Raw genomic sequence first — 16,051 nt, 5'->3', positions numbered from 1 at the left:
TATCCTGTTCCACTCAGCCCAGTGGAGTATCTGAGGAGGGGCTGGGCAGTTGGGGACACGGTATGACCTTGGAGGGAGGTGGAGCGAGGCAGGAAAGGGCAGCAATAACCTCGCCAGGTTGGGACTATGAACCTGACACGTGGGCGTGGGGTGGGAGTGACCGGCAGGCTGGTGCTGCTGAGCCCGCGCGGGGCCCATGGGTTCTGTCAGGAGACTGAACTTCCCGGGATCACTTTCTCCCAAGAGAGGGTGTAGCCGGGACAGAGCCCCGCGTATGGGACACAGCCTCTGCTCGGCAGGCCTGCGTTTGTGGATGTGCCAGGAAGGCCTCGTCCCGAATATTAAGACGTTGAGAACACCGCCCGTCAGCAGCTCCCTCACCCGGGAGAAGGCCTGCCCGCTCCAGACCTCAGGGCAGAGTCCCTCCTCTACCCTGCACACGCCGCAGTGATCAGATGCCTTCACTTTGCAAGTTGCAGCTGGAATCCTGGGAAGGAACTGCGGGGCAGTGGCGGGGGGAAGATGGTCACTGAGCAGGTGACGCGTGTGGCTGGGCCCCTGTTCTGCTCAGGAGGACGGCTTCCCCCTTCTGCTGTGATGCCCACCTGTTCCATGCATAGGAACCTGGGCATAGGGCACGAACGTGGCATGTACCCATCTCCCTGTGTCCTGAGGACGTCGCAGCTTGGGTGCGCCCTGGCCCGCCCATGGCGCCTTGGTGGCAGGTCTGCTGACGTCCTTCCGCCAGCATCCGAGATGTTTTACTCGCTCCTTTTATCGGGTCTTCCAGCCACACCTGTCCACTCTACCAAGAAAAGGGCAGACTGTCCCCCGCGGATGCCCGACTTCACCAGGACGGAGGGGAGAGGCACACGGCTTGACCAGAGCTTTGAAGTCTAGCAGGTGTCCCTACATCCAGGACCTGTGCCACTGGGTCCTCACAGCTCCCCCTGGAGAGGGAGATGGACGGGCAGCCCCGAGCCTGTCCATGGGTTCTGTGAAATCAACGTGGACAAATCATTTGTCCATCCATTTCCATTTGCTATGAACAGAGGCTATAGTTCTCACTGACTCCGACAGGCCTCGCGAGGTGAGGGTTTTAGCTGGGAGGCGGCGGGCCAGGTGTCTGTCCCATTTGGTATGATGAGGGGACAGCCCTCCTCCGGGCTGTGCATTTCCTCCCTCACCTGGACTGGGGGAGTGTGTTCGGAAGTGATTCAAACCCCCTGCCAGATGCCACCTCTTTGCCTGGCTGTCCCTGAACTCCCCTCCCTCACACAGAGTTAGCACTTGGCCTGTGAGCCTTGAAATCTTCCCTCTCTCTTTTTTTTTTAAACTTTGATTTCCCACAATCCCTTCTGCCAAGAGCCGTCGTGGCTCTCCCCGTGGCTCCCATTTCTCCATAATTCTGGGGTGTGTTAAACCTCTCTTTCTGCGTCCTCCCACTCTGCCACCTGCCCTGCTCTCTCCCTCAGCAGACTGTAGGCTCCGCGACGGCAGAGCCCACCTTGTCTGGGGTTTCTTCAGGTGAGACTGGACACCCAGAAGGGGCCCCTGCTTGTTTGCTAAACACAGAGTAGTGAACGGGAGGGGTAGTCTGTGGGACCCCATGTGTGTCCCGTGGCTCCTGGTGAGCGTCCACACTGGGACTAAAGTGGCGAGCATGTCGCCTGCTCCAGGCTGGAGGTGGGGAGGGGTCCTGGGATGGCAGAGGGCGGGTTACGTGGCCCTGACGGCGCTCGCCTAGGCCCTCAGGAAAGTAAGGACCAGGACATCGTGTCCCACAGATCGTCCCTACTCCCTGTGCTCACTGTTAGTGCCACCACCTGCCAGGGGAGCCACGGCCTGGGGTGCAGCGGGCAGAACCACGTGTCCCCGAGAGGCCATTCCACCACTGCGCATCAAGTCTCCAGGGCCGCAGACCCGAAGAGGCCGAAATGACGCGGCACCGACATCGGCTGCTCCCTGACCTCTAAGAACGTGAAATTCTCGAGGATTTTCCAGGGCCAGGAAGGAAGTCATCTTCCCAGAGCGAGTCCACTTCCCTCCTCACAGAAGGCGTTTGTTTGCTGCCATTGGCAGAAGTGGTGGCGTGTGCTCGCAGTTAGGGCAACGGAAGTAAAATTTTAAAAATTTAAAAAAATTTTAAATCAAAAATTTTAAATAGCTACAAGCTAGCATTTCGATCTTCAATCGCAGCGACGCCTCTGGGCTCCTCCCTGAGGCCCCCACCCCGCTGTACCTGGAGACCCAGCCCCGTCCGCCCAGACCGCAGACCTCTCTGGGTTCCATCCGTCTGGCTGCCTAGCAGGTGCCTCTGCGAGGGTGTCCTTCGGGCTGCTAAAACGTGACGTACGAAACGCTCAGCTCGTCATCGCGCCCCTGCTCTCCTGACACTGGCGCGTGGACCCGCCTCCCTCCCTGTGCCCTCTCCCTTCTCATGTCTTAGAGCTCGTACTTGGGAAGGCTCTCCAGGGCCGGCCTGCCCATGCCCTGCTGTCACTGGGATGTCAGAGCTGGGAGGAAACCTGGACATCGTTTCCGCCGACCTCCTGTGTTACAGATGAGAAAACCTGAGGCCTGAGAGAGGGGCATGTGACTTGCCTGAGATCACAGGACAAGTGGCAGAGTCAGGTGTGGGACCCGGGTCTCCTAGCTCCCATGAGGGTGCCCTTTCTCCTCCAGCGACTGCCTCTTCACCCCAACACCGGCCCTGTCTGGTTAGGCTCACCAAGGCGCATCCCAAGTTCTCTCACCTTAGGACGAGCATCCCTCCTCCCTGCTCCTCATGGCCCCCACAGCCTCGGACTAAGCCTAGAGCCCTACGCCAGAGTCGGGGCCTGCCTGCCCTTCCTACCTCAGCTCACACCCATCTCTGAAAAGGCCACCTCTCCCTCCCCACTGCTCATCCCTATCTCTGTCCCCAACTTTTTATTCCAGGCTACCCATCTCTTGCCTAGAACATTCTTGAACATTCTAGAACATTCCCTGCAGTCTAGAACATTCTGGGCAACCCAATCCTTGCCTGGAATGTTTCTCCTCCTTCTTTTTGGCCTGTCCGAGAAGCCTTCACTACTTTGGGTTCACACCTAGTGCTGTCCTCTTTCCCGCTGCGTGTGAGTTTGGCTTTACATGTAATGTTTCAGAAGACATTCGAAGGGCTCCTGTGCTCCTCCTGCCCACATCTTTGTGGCCTAAGGCTGGGCCATCGTCGAGAACCAACCTGCCCCTACATCCTGCCCTCTCTGCGCTCTCCGGCTGGTCTAGAGCAGGGACCAAGGCCGCAGGATGCCACACCTACGATTCAGCAACCAGGTGCTGGTCACTGCCAGCTTCAGAATTTGCCAAGAGTGGCAGCACAAAGACCTCCCTTGGCCCGAAGAAGCCGCTGGACATGCCCCTTCGCCCCAGAGCGCATGCCCCTGACCGCTGCGCTCGGACAGAGAGAACCCAAGCAGCAGGGGCGGGAGACCCGAGCTGTCCATGAGACTGGAAGTCACAAAGAGCCTGCCCCTTGCTGCACGGCCGGGACCAGCGCGGCTGGGCGGGGCTTGCACGCCGGGCAGCTCAGCTCTAAGTGAAAGGACACAACGGATTGGAAAGGAGATGCCAGCCAGTGTGCCATCCTGAAACAAAACACAGTCACTCTGGGATTAGTTGGCAAGTCCAAACACAGCATTGGGAAGCAAGCAGAGGTCCTGTCCTCCCACTCTGAGCACAGTCCCGGCTCAGCGTCCACCCTGGAGAGGCTGCAAGGCAAAATGAGCAGCGGCATTAATCTGCTGGTGGGTGAGAGAAACAGGAGTGTTACCCTGGGCCGGCCCCCTCGGCTGCTCTCCCTCACTAAGGAGCTAGAAGGTGGTCCCTGACTTCTTTGCAAGGGTATGAAGCAGACAAATTAAAAAATCAACATAATGGAAAAATAAAAAAAAAGATGCTCATGCACCATTAAGACTCATTCAGGTAGAAATAGCCGGGGCAGAGGGCAGATGGGGAGGGAGCAAAGGCTGAGAGAGACCGTGTTTAGGACACACCTGGTCTGGGCTCAGACAATGCCGGTTTCGGCTCAGTGTACAAGTATCAAGACATGCAGCATGAATGAGGCTTTGGCTACAAGTCTCTTCTCCCCGACTTGGGTTGCGGAAAAGTGGCCCCTTGGGCACCTCGTGCTCCTCAGCAGGAAATGGTGTGATCGATGTGCTTCCCTGGCATTAAGTTCACCATCGACAGCAGTGACGATGGTGCCGGGGACCCCGTGCTGGCCCAGTGGGGGCGAGTGTGCCGCGGTCCCTTAATGTGGAGTCTACAGGCCTCCTAAGCTCAGGGAGGGCTTGTGAGCCGCTGAGGTCGCAGGATGCTCGGGGCGGGGCGGGGTGTCGTCTGCGGCTGGTAGAGGCTCCCGGGGACCAGCGAAGCTGTGTGGGGCGGGCCGGGGGCAGTGGCTGCTCTGAGGCTGTGTGTGAGAGGGCACTGTGGGGCGGGGGAGGAGGAGGAGGAGGAGGAGGAGGAGGAGGAGGAGGAGGAGGAGGAGGAGAGATGGCTACTGGCTCTGTGACAGGGAGTCACGCTTCAGGAACCTGCAAGAGAGGGGAGGAGAAAAGCGACACAAAAGCGTCCTACAAAGGAACAGACCCGACCACAGCTGGAAGGAAGGCAAACCTTTGAATCAGGTCCTTGAAATACAAGCTGCAGGAAGCTAGAACATTTTGGTGGACTTCAAACTCTCTGCCTTCAACAACAATTTTCAGGTCTGTAAACGCTTTCGCTCTGCGTTGCAGGTTCAATTCCTTCAACATTTCTGCAGAACAGAGAAGACAGACAGGGCCAGGTTCCCATTAAGAGTTTTTTTTTTTTTTTTTTTTAATTAAAAAGTTTTTTTTTGTTTGTTTTTTGTTTTTCAAGAAGTAGAGAAATAGGAAAATACTTGATACTGTTTCTTGGCAAGACTGGCTCAACACTGACAGTCAAAAGAAGTCACAAACATAATGCGTAAACAAGCGGCAACTGGGAAGGACTACATAACCAAAGGAATAACAACTTTAAAAAGCAAAAAAACAAAAACAAAAACGAAAAACCAAAACTGAAAACCAAAAAACAAACAAATACAATAAAAAAAAAAAAAAAATCTAACCCAGAAATTGAAAGGCCGGGGGAGAAGAGTCCCATAGTGACAATTGGAAACAGAGAATACGTTATCACAGACAGCTAAAAACTGTTATACCACTACGGAACAAGTTCTCCAAATGCCAATGAGTGCCGATGTGTTTGATACCAAGTAAAGCATGGCATTGTGATGTAAGATGGGCTGGATATGGTTCAAAGGAATAAAAACCAGAAAACCTGCAAAAACAGCGTCCCTTATGTTAGACACAGCCGCGGCTGAGCAGAGCTTCGTGGGGAGGGGTCCCTTGAAAGGAGGGTGCGGGGAGAGGCCTGTGAGCATTTCCTTCCGTGTCACGCTTCGGGGACTGCTGGAGCCAGGGCAGGACCGTCTGCACCTTCTCCCGCTTCCTGGGTCATTTGGGACTCCCGCCCTTGCCTGGGGCTTCAGCGTGGGACAGCCTGGCTCACAGCTCCAGCAGGTCCCGCCAGTGGCCTCTGGGGCCGTCCCACCCTCATGCACACCTACCTTTGCCTGGTGTCTTGGCCGCCCAGGGCTGGCACAAAGAGTGCCCCAGACCCACAACCCTGGGGATGTCAGAAACTTCTCCCGGACCCACCTCGAGGCTCAGAAAGGGGAAGGAGGAGGGCCGGAATGCCGCCCCGCTTAGTTTATATAAACTCATTTGCAATAGTTAGGGACTTCAGATGACCAATGCTCCCATACCCTTCGCCTTGCCTGCCTGTCCCCTGGACTCCTGAGCAGAGCCCGCCCTCAGCATTGCTGGTAGCTGGACAGCAGAGACCCAGAGGACCAAGCATGTGAATGGGAGAGGGCGCTCTGCAGCACCGAGCCCTGCCCTCTAAGCCCCCCAGGTCTGTGCTGAACCCTCCAGTGTGCTGCACACAGGCCAGCATCAGCTGCCTGCCAAGACGCCCTGCTGAGCCCAGGTCTGCCTGTGGCACCTATATGTCTGTGGAGAAGCCCCTGCACTCCCAGGGCCTCTGTTTCTACAGCTGTGAAATGGGGATGGAGGAGGCTCCCGCTCTGTTCCCCGAGAAGATTAGATGCTCAGGCTCTGGGATGGGCAAAGTCCTGTGGACTGTGAGGTCAGGCAGGCCCCAATTTATGAGGACACACTGGGCTCTGGCTCTGCTGATGACCAAGGAAGACAGTGAGGTGGGGGTCCTGGAGCACACTGCACACGGGGCGGGGGGGGACTGAGGTGTGTGGGCGGCGCAAGACGCGGACCCCACCACCCCCGCCGCAGGCTGAGCCGGAGTTGCAGTGAGGCACACGCAGGGGTGTGTGGAGGGGTGAGCATGGCTGGGGGCCCCAGAAGGCTCACAGGGTGCTCAGGTGAGCAGCAGGGCACAGAGCACCAGGTGGAGGGCATGGGGGTGACTGCCAGGCAGATACAGGGTGGGTGAGTGGGGTCGGGTAGCAAGAGCCTTGGGAGGGGGCTCGAGCTTAACCCTGTGGGGACCGGGAAACCACCAGGGACTCTGCAGGGGAGTGACAAAGACTTGGACTGCAGGTGAATCACTCTGGCAGCCACCTTAGAGGCAGGATGGGGAGTGTCCGGCAGAAGCAGGAAAGCCTCGTGTGGAGAGCTGGACCAAAGAGCCAGACCCGGGAAAACCTGAACTCTGCCTCGCACAGGCCGTGTGGCCTTGGGAAAGTTAATCCATGTCCCCAAAGCCTCGATCTCCTTCTTTGTTGAAAATCAAAAGCTGTTAGTCTCATGCCTGGCACGTAGCACGGGTGGTCGGCTCCACGTTATGGCTGGTGGTGAGAGCGCCATGGTCCAAGCGAGAAGTGACAGGGGCCTGAACTAGAACAGTCACAGAAAGACAGAGCAAGGCGAGAGTCCAGGCTGTGGGTGCTGTGGCCCCCAGCGGGTAAAGGGGGAGCGGAGGTGGTGCCCGGGGCCTTGGCCGGAGGCGAGGCAGTGGGCACCTGCGGCGTGAGCCCGTAGCCTGGGCATGGACAGACGGCCTGCGGGGCCGGGCTGGGTGGAGGCAGAAACGCTATGCTTGCACCTCATCTCCAACAAGAGCCACACACTGAATTCATTCCCAAGCCATGAGCCAGGCAGATGATGTCACCTCCTTGAGCGAAGCAGAGCTGCAGGGGAAGAGCTCTGGGCTGGAATACCAAGGACCGGAGGCCGGCTCTCACTCCGGCTTGGCCACGAATAGCCTAGGCGACGCTGGCTGCCGTTGCCCCAGCTTTCGGGGGCTCAGTTCCCTCCAACACCAAGGACACCTGCTCTGTCGCCCCCTGGTCCTTCCACTGCCGTGAGTGACAGATGCAGCTCCGCGCATCTGCGGAGCTAACCGCGCTCCGGGGGCTGGGGGAACACAGCGGCATACGAAATGCCACTCCTTCTGAGCCCCGAAGCGTGCTGGGCACACTCCGAACCGAGGCCGCAGCAATGGCGACACCTGCAGCCGCCGCGAGAATGCCCGCTGCCCCGGGGAACTCCGGGCGGGCCTGGGAGGCGCGGGAGATCCAGGTCGGCAGCCGCAGGCGCTCTCTATGCCCACTTTGCGCGAATCCGGGTTGAATAGTTGGGCAAGATGCTTCGGTTTCAGAAGAATTTTTCAATTTATGGAAGAGCTCACCAGGGGCTTCCTTTTCACAGCAGGGCCCCAAGCGCTTTCAAAGTATTGATTGGTCTGAATGTGCTTGCTGCTGCCGGCTGAGTGCCCCGCCCGAGAGGTGGCATTTTGGCACCAGGATCCACCGGAAGAAGCCAGCACTGGCGCTGGGCACAAGCTGCCCCCTGCCCACTCCCGTCTTGGCAAAGAACCACCCCTTAGTGTTGGAGGGGCTGGGAGGACTGTGGGCTCCTGGGGAATCCTTCTAGCCAGCCACCCGTCCCAGGTCGGATGGTCTGCAGGCTTTGGGGTGAAGCCAGGCCGGGCCCGGGGCATCAGAGTGGTCCCCAGCAGCAGGTCAGCACCCCGCAGCAGGTGGTGCCGCGCTCCATCCCACCGAGGGGGAGTGAAGCTTTGACCTCAGGACCCCTTTCTGTTGGCTGGCTTCCTGGTCTTTGAGGAGACTTTTTTCAACCTTGAGTAGGACGTCCCTCCTGTGCCTCTGGGACCCCGTGCGCTCGCTTGCCCGCACACGTGGCCACCCCATGCCCTTGGCCTTGCCCCTCTGTGGGGAACTACGCCTTGCTGCGCACCTGGCAGACAGCACAGGCCCACCTGTGCGCTAGGCAGCGTCCCTGGCCCCTCCCCCGCCCTCCCCTACGTCAAGTCCCGCCTTTTCGACCACCTGGAGATCTGGGTTCCTTCTCTTCTGGCCCCATTCATGCCAGTGTCCTATTTGAGTCCCCGCCCTATTCCGCCCAGAGTCACTGCAGCAGCCTTCGAGGATGACTCCTTCTTTCTGGCCTTTCTCCCTCCAAGTCACCCCCACATAGCAGCCGAGCTATCAGCCTCTGCTTAAATAAACCCTTCTAGGCTGAGCAGGGGCGGGGGGGGGGCCCTCTGTGATGCCTCCCTCCCCCTTCTCCAAGCTCCTCCGGTCCATGGCCCGCCCTTCGCACCCCCCTGAAGCCTCGCCCAGGCAGGGCCCCCTTCTAAGCCTTCCCTCACCTCTCTGCCCCTCTGCCCAGATCTTCCGGCCTCTCTTCTTCTTCTGGCTAATTATGGTTTATTCTTCAACACCAGTCAAGGTATTATCACATTCATATGTCCTCCGGCCTTCTCTCACATGCTCCCCTAGCACCCTGTGCTTACTTCTTTAGAGCATACTACGTGCCATCATGATTTATTTACATGTCTGCCTCCTGGACAATAAAATTGTGTTTTGATTCATAGTTTTATCCTCAACACTTAGCACAGGGCCCAACATATATACAGGAGGTGTGGCAAAGCGCACGTATTCTTTGTGGCCCCTCCCACCAAAGGGTGGAGTTCACCTCCCCACTCTTTAAGTCTTCGCTGGCCTTGTGCCTTACTTTGGACCATAGAATGTGACCAGAAGTATACTGCGTGAGTGTAAGCCAAGGCCTCAAGAGGCTTTGCCACCACCGCCATCTGAACTAACCCGGGATAGACTATTGGAGGCTGAGAGACCTCGTGGAGCAGAGATGAACCATCTAACCAGCCAGCCCCCGCCAGTAACAGGTGAGCCGAAACCAGGTTGCTGAGCCCAGTCCAAACTGCAAACTAGAACCATGACTTAAATAAGAGGTGGTTGTTTTAGGCCACAAAAATCTCAGACCTGTTTGTTATGCAGCGAGAACCAACTGACGTAAAAGGCACGAAGAAATGATGGACTCAAGTGCTGAGAGAACTTTCTCTCTAATATTTTTGACTGTGGTAAAATTTATCATCTTAACCATTTTCAGTAGCGTTACAGTTCAGTAGTGTTAAGTATATTTCCACTGTTGCGAATCAATTTCTAGAACTATTTTCATCTTGTAAAACTGCAATTCTACCCATTAAACAGCCACTTCTCCTTCCTCTCTCCCTGCTGCTCCTGGCAACCACCATTCAACTTTCTGTCTCTGTGAATTTGGCTGCTTTAGGCATCTCGTCATGTATGTGAGATCATACAATATTTGTCTTTTTGTAACTGGCTTATTTCACCGAGCATAATGTCTTCAAGCCTCATCCCTGTTGTAGCATATATAAAAAGGTCCTTTCTTTTTAAGGCTGACTATTATTCCATCGTATTTATGTACCACGTTTTACTTATCCCCTCATCTGTCGATAGACACTTGAGTTACTCCCCTCTTTTGGCTATTGGGCATAGTGCTGCTACGAGGCTAATTCTCAACACCCAGTTATGGACCTCTCTAAATGCCGGTCTCAAACCCCATCATACGTGGTGAGGGTGAACTGGTTTTGTGGACCCAGCACCAAGTGGCATCAGAGGGAGCTGGCCTGGGGCTGGACGCTTTGTCTAGAGATGAGTGAGGCCACAAATAGAACCAAGACTAGAGATGAAATTGAAGCCAAACTTCCACATATTTTTCACCAAACGACACAAGTTATTTGTCAGAGACTAATGGGCTCGTCGCAGCTGGGCTAGAAGGCTGTCTGAGGTGGGAATAAAGAGGAAGCGAAGTCAAATGTTAAAAGGCGACGGATTTCAGCGGCTTCGCAGCAGAGAAGTCCATTAAATCAGAGCCCCCAGAAAGGTTGTGCGGCCAAATAATTTTTTCTCCGAGCTCAAGTAAGAACCCAGCTAGATGATAAATGCTTCTGATTCCATTGGTATTTATGACACATATTTGATAGAGTGCCTGAAAAAATTATAAACTCAGAGCAGTTGTGAAATATACTGAGAAAGCCCAGCGAAGACTGTGTCGTGCATGCCCGGAGGATATCATTCACCCAGAAGCAGAGGGGTCTGATGTGTGCAAACACCGTGGAGACAAAGGGTGGCTCACCACAAACGGGTCCCCCTGCTGCTGCTGCTGCTGCTGCTCGGTGGGGCCACAGCTGGTCAGGCAGGACTCTGAGCGGAGGGGGTGGGCCCCTAAGCTGACTGCTGCCCCCTCTGCTCCCCTCCACCAACTGATCAGATTCTACACATCCACCTTCTCCTTTTCTGAACTGGGTCCAGAATCAACCTTGAAGGCCAGCCGGGCTCCAGCTTCCAGGTGAGATGGAATCAGAGTACCTGTGGACAGCTGCCTCTGGGCTGAGCCCGGGGCGTGGCCTTCAGAAGCCAGGTGCCGGCTGCCACTTCTCACCCCCTCCTCATTGCTGGATGTGTCCCCCGTACTGACGGGGCCTCGGGCTGCCAGTAGAGGCCCTTCTGTGATGACGGGCCACTGGCCTGCACTCTGTCTTTGGCTCTGCCCATTCTACAGTTTTCTATTTCACCATTCATTATTTTAGGGGCAAGATGTCAGATTTCCAAATACGTGTGAGACTCTAGCCAGCTCTTGGCAGAGAATGGGAATAAAGACGAGTCTCGAGTTCAGCAGTACCACACGTACCCTAAGCAGGTATAAACTCTAGACATCTTCTCCTGGGAGCCAGAGCTCAGCGAAGGCGCAGTCGGGAGCTGGCGGCAGCTACCACGCCCCCCAACACAGCCCAGCCCCAGGCGGAGAAGAGGAAGCTCCAGGTGCCGAGCCTGACGATGTGCCATTACGCACACGTGGGTTCTTCATTTGGAGAGGAAAGTGTAGGGTGCTCCCTACCCTCCATTCCTGGCCAGTGGGCAGCCTGGGGCAGGGGCGGCCTACAGGGAGCCCTGGGCCCCTCCTTCACGGCCCTGGATTCCCAAAGGAGCTGAGCTCCTCACCCCCAACTGGCCGACATGACCACCCTTGTTCTCTCTCCAGAGGCCCTGGCTGACCTGCCTTCCACCCAGGCTTCTGGGAGTTCCGGGTGAGACGGCGGTTTGTGCGGGGATGGGAAGGAGCTGGCTTCGGCATCCAGCACTGCAGACCCAAGAGGAGGACGTGCTCTGGAAATAAGAGAGCAGCACGTCCCGGAAGAGGAAATGGTATCCCCAAGCAGGGCAAAGCGCCCAACAACCACAGACAACCCCACAGCCTAAACTCTCCCATGCACATCCTGCAGAACCTTGCTTTGCTGTCAGCTTCCTGGAGACTTAATCCCTGAAAGGTCCATCCAGCTAGGGCTTTGGGACTGTCAGCCGCCTGCCCCAGGAAGGGTGGGAGGAGGTGCTGGGGAGGAGGAGGAGAAGAGGGGGACCTGACAGAAGATGCCACGAGGGCGAAATGCAGCCCCACCCCACCAACCTGCTTTAGCGAAGGCCAGTATTTCTGAAGAATTCCAAGAGCCACAGTCCCAGAACATAAATCGATAGGTTTAAAGGATTTGCAAGAATTAGTGAACCAGAGCCGGGAGTACAATCAGTTCAGTTACCCAGGTGAAGAGGGAAGGGAAACGGAAACCCCAGACGCGGGGGCTAACGGCAGCTCAGAGCACCGCGAATCCCATCACAGGTGCGAACCGGCAGTCCCGGGGGCTTGGGGCGAGGGGGCAGGCGGGAGCGGGCCTGCGAGCCTGCGTGCGCATGAGTGTGTGTGTGCGCGTGCGCGCGTGGGGGTGGGATAAGGACCCCTCCTGGTCTCACTCCTGCCCTCTACGGTCCTCCAGGAGGGATGTCTCTCTCTCTGTGTCCACCCTCTCTGCCAGGCCCGGCCAGGGTCAGCTCTGGGGCAACACGGTGCCTCCGGTCATTGCAGAAACCCTAAGCATCGTTTTAGATTTTCGTATTGCACATTATCTTTAACCATCATGCAAGTGATGGCCACAATCATTTTAGGAAGATGCGAAAATCCTAATAAGCCTTCGAGGGCCACAGGGGGGAGCCAGGCCCACTCTCTCCATGCCCCCATCCGCCGGCCATCGATCGCGTCCACCCCTGCCCTGCTGGTCACGCTGGCCAGGGTGGTCCTTGGCGCATGCCAGCCTATAGAGGAGGCACTCAGGCCTGGTCCCAGAAGGTCCCTGGAAAGGTCAACAGGCGGGTCCCCCTGACCTCCCCGCCTCACCATCCTGTCCTACCTCCTGTCTTCCAGCTCAGGCTTTCCCCCCTGTGCTGGCGCATTCTGTCTGGTTAGACCGCGGGCTCTGGTAGGCTAGAGATGTGCACGTTCCCAGGGCCCAGCGCAGTCTCTGGCACCCAGAGGTGGGGGCTTGGGGTGGCCCGCAGGTGCTGGGCTCCAAGCAACGACATACCTGTCCAAGATCCTGATGCGGGAAGGACAGGAGCGTTTGGGCACACGGGCCCGGGCTCCTTCCCCTTCCGGATTGGTTTCCCCGCCCAGGACCTTTCACTCCATTCCTATTATTTCAGCTGAGCTGCCGCCTTTAATGATACCCCTCTCTGCCCGGTCACTTTCCCACATGTATTTAGCCTGACAGTCTATTTTTCTTGAGAAGCTGAACCTATTAGACTCTATAATAAAGCCAGACTACTGTTTTTACAAACTCTCATCGGCAGTAATTACCCGGGAGGAGCTGTCCCGCGCGGGCGGGGCCGGGCCTGTGTCTCGGCGGCAGCCCCGGGTCGTGGGGCCCGTCTGCCCTGTGTGGGCACTGCGGGCACCGCCACCACGTGCAGAGGCTGCCTGGGGGTGGGCGCGTGGGGCAGCTCCACCGCCTGCACGGACACAGAAGCCGAGAGGCTGAGCCTCGCCCCCGTCTCTCCCACCAGGCCGCGTCCAGCACGGCCGCCCTAAACCCACGGAGCACCACTGTGTGCACGTGTGGAAGGGAGAATGCCGCCCAGCTGCCCCTCTCTCTGCCCTTCCTCTTGAGCTTTCTCCGGGTGACGTGCAGTTATACACTCACCAGGGGACGATGACTGCGCAGGGTCGTGACAGGTGTGGTGAGGACGTGAAGGGCCAGGAGCCAGGCCGCTTTTTCCATCGGCCGTTCCCTTTATGTCTGGAATAGTCTCCTTTCCCATATCCAGAAAGCGTCTCCCCATCCCGTAAGACCAGTTCCAAATGCCACCCTCCGGTCCCACGCATTGCATTGGGCTCTCCACTCTGCCAAGGTGGTTTTCTCTCTGTCAGGCCCTGGGACTGTGGGTTGCTGGCGGGGACAGGGCCCCTCAGCAGAGCAGCGGGAGGGTATCTGCTGATTGAGTGAACGGCTTTGACCAAAAGGCATGCGAAAGCAAAGCATTCCATCAAGCCTCAGCGCTCTGGAGTCCCGCCGGTGTGACCTGACCCGCAGTCGGACGGTCGTCCTTGGCACCAGCCATAGACTCCAGCCCGGGACCCAGGGACAGGGAAGACAGTGCTGGGCCTGACCCGGGAGCTGCCCCGGTCACTGTGGGCCGAGGCTTTCCTGCCCAGCTCTGCCTCGAAGGTGAATAACGGTGTCCATTTCATCCCATGGCTCCTTTTAGGAACGGAAGCCACCTCCAAGTTCCCTGGAGCTTCTACAGCTCTATGGTGGCAGCCCGGGCCGACTCTCTCGGGGTGAGTGTTGCTTCTGGTGGGTGGAGGAAAGGGGGTCTCAATGGGATGGGAGTGTCTGAGTGGGCAGCGGTAATAGCCTGGTCCCCAGAGAGCTGCAATCAGACCCGGGTCAGGGTGGGGAGAAGTCTTTCCCCCGCACAGCTGACCCGGGGCTTGGAGGGTCTGCAAACAGAGCCACGGGCCTCCCCGAAGCCCCAGCAATGACCGCACATGTGACAGCAAAGGAACATTCAGGAAAGGAGTGGGCCGGGCCACCTGGCTGCCGCCAGAAGCTTCCGCCTCAGCTCTCATCTGCTTCCCTTTGCCTCCCGAAGGTTCTGAAACCAACACTTCCCTGCTTTCTCATTCCCTGTGGGCCCAGGTAAGGCTGTGACTGTCACCTGTTAGCAAGACCTGTATTACCTGCCCCGAGCAGCAGCGTCTCTCAGTGCGATATTCCACACAGCAGGAGGAGACAGGAGATTTTCGTTTCTCTTAGGGGCTAGGGAGGGGGAAGTAGTGGACTTTGGTCACTGCTCAGAAAAGCTCTCAAAAGCAGATTGGACTGGTCTCTGTGCCCCAGTGCCTGACACAGCTTCTGGCCTCGAAAAAGTTTCAGGTGATGTTTGAATGAGTGACGGAGGGGAAGAATGAGTATTTGCTGGATTGGAGAAGGTTTCTTGAAATAGGGGGCACTGAGCTGGGTCTTGACAGACAGGATTTGAGCAGAAAGACATGGGCAAACGGCCGCCCGCAGAGTTCGTGGCGCAAACAGAGGCGCAGAGCGGGAGGGCACAGAGGGACCAGCGACTCTCGAGCCTGGGGCAGTGGGTGGGTGGACAAGTGCAGTGACAGACGGAAGGGAATCAAGCAGCCAGAGTGGGAGGCTGCCAAGGGCAGAGCCCTGGGAAACCACCACGCTGGGGGGCGTTAGGCGTTCCCGGATGGCCAGCACAGTTCTTCCTCCAGGCAGCACCCACCAGGCAGGGAAAAAGCCTGCAAACCCCAGGCTTGGCGTTCCCCCAGCCTGCAGAGAGATGCTGAGGGAGGCGGGCAGGGCTGGACGGGCTTGTTCCGGGACACATGGTGGTCTCGTCACAGGGGCACACTTCCCAGGCCTCTGGGGAGTGATGGAAGCTTCAGCCTGGCAGTCATCTGGAAGCAGAAAGGACCGCATCTCATCCAGAACAGACCTCGGGCCCCGCCCTGGAGTGCTCACTACTCCTAAGGGCTGGTTGGAAGCCAAGGCGGAATCCGGGGACACCTGGGTGGCAGGGCCAGGATGAACATCCGGGTCTCCGGATGGCTCTAGTGCTGCATGGGATGATGCTGTGCATGATGGTGATGATGGAGAAGAGTGTGGTGACCTTTGACTGAGAGCCCGCTGTGTGTGGTATGGCCTGGGCACTTCACCTCACATGCTGAAGTTAAGTTTTGAGTGTCTTACACGTATGAGGGACGCAAAGTCAGGTGCCCGGTCTCCAGCTGGAGGCCGAGGCTAGTTTGACCTGACATGGGCCTGCCCTGTTTAAAGCATCAGTTCTCTACCTTGGCCTGTGCATCAGACTCACCTGGAAGCTTCAAAAAATACAGCTGTCCAGGTCTCCCCCACAAAGTTTCTGATTCAGTGGTATAGGGTGTGATCTAGGCACGAGGATTTCTAAAAGCGCCCCAGGAAATCTTAACGTGCGCCAAAGTTTTGGTCTCATGCTCAGGTCTCCTGCTCAGGTCTCAGTATTGCTGTTATTTTTGCCTTTTTGTTTTTAGTACCCGAATGTCCAGATCTGCACTCAGAGCTCAAAAAAATTTACTGAAAAAAAAAAAATAGAATTAAGGAAGGACAGCTCGAGGCGCCAGCAATTTATGCAAATGAATGCAAATAAATACATACTGCCATACATATGTTTATGCAAATTATTCTTGTGGTCCTTGCAAATCACTCACCCGCCTGCAAGCAGCTGCCTATGATTTCTTGGTGAAAACCCTGGGCAGGGTGCCCAGGTTAATGACAGGTGGCATCATGACCT

The 16,051-nt window shown here is 56.9% G+C and overlaps 1 protein-coding gene across 3 annotated transcripts in view; it reads right to left on the bottom strand.

The window, feature by feature from the left end:
• KLHL29 (kelch like family member 29) overlaps nucleotides 1-16,051 on the bottom strand; it is a 267,976-nt gene that overhangs the window by 13,237 nt on the left and 238,688 nt on the right. For all 3 annotated transcript variants that reach the window (XM_016121718.2, XM_016121719.2, XM_016121717.2), the window contains one exon: nucleotides 4,660-4,798. In XM_016121718.2, the coding sequence (XP_015977204.1) occupies nucleotides 4,660-4,798 (139 nt within the window). The remainder of the gene's footprint in view (nucleotides 1-4,659; nucleotides 4,799-16,051) is intronic.

This window comes from Rousettus aegyptiacus, unplaced genomic scaffold (genome assembly GCF_014176215.1).
Source record: "Rousettus aegyptiacus isolate mRouAeg1 unplaced genomic scaffold, mRouAeg1.p scaffold_m13_p_7, whole genome shotgun sequence".
In the NCBI taxonomy this organism is placed as follows: Eukaryota; Metazoa; Chordata; class Mammalia; order Chiroptera; family Pteropodidae; genus Rousettus; species Rousettus aegyptiacus.
Note: the sequence above shows the minus strand (reverse complement) of the source record. Positions and strands in the feature narration are given on the sequence as shown.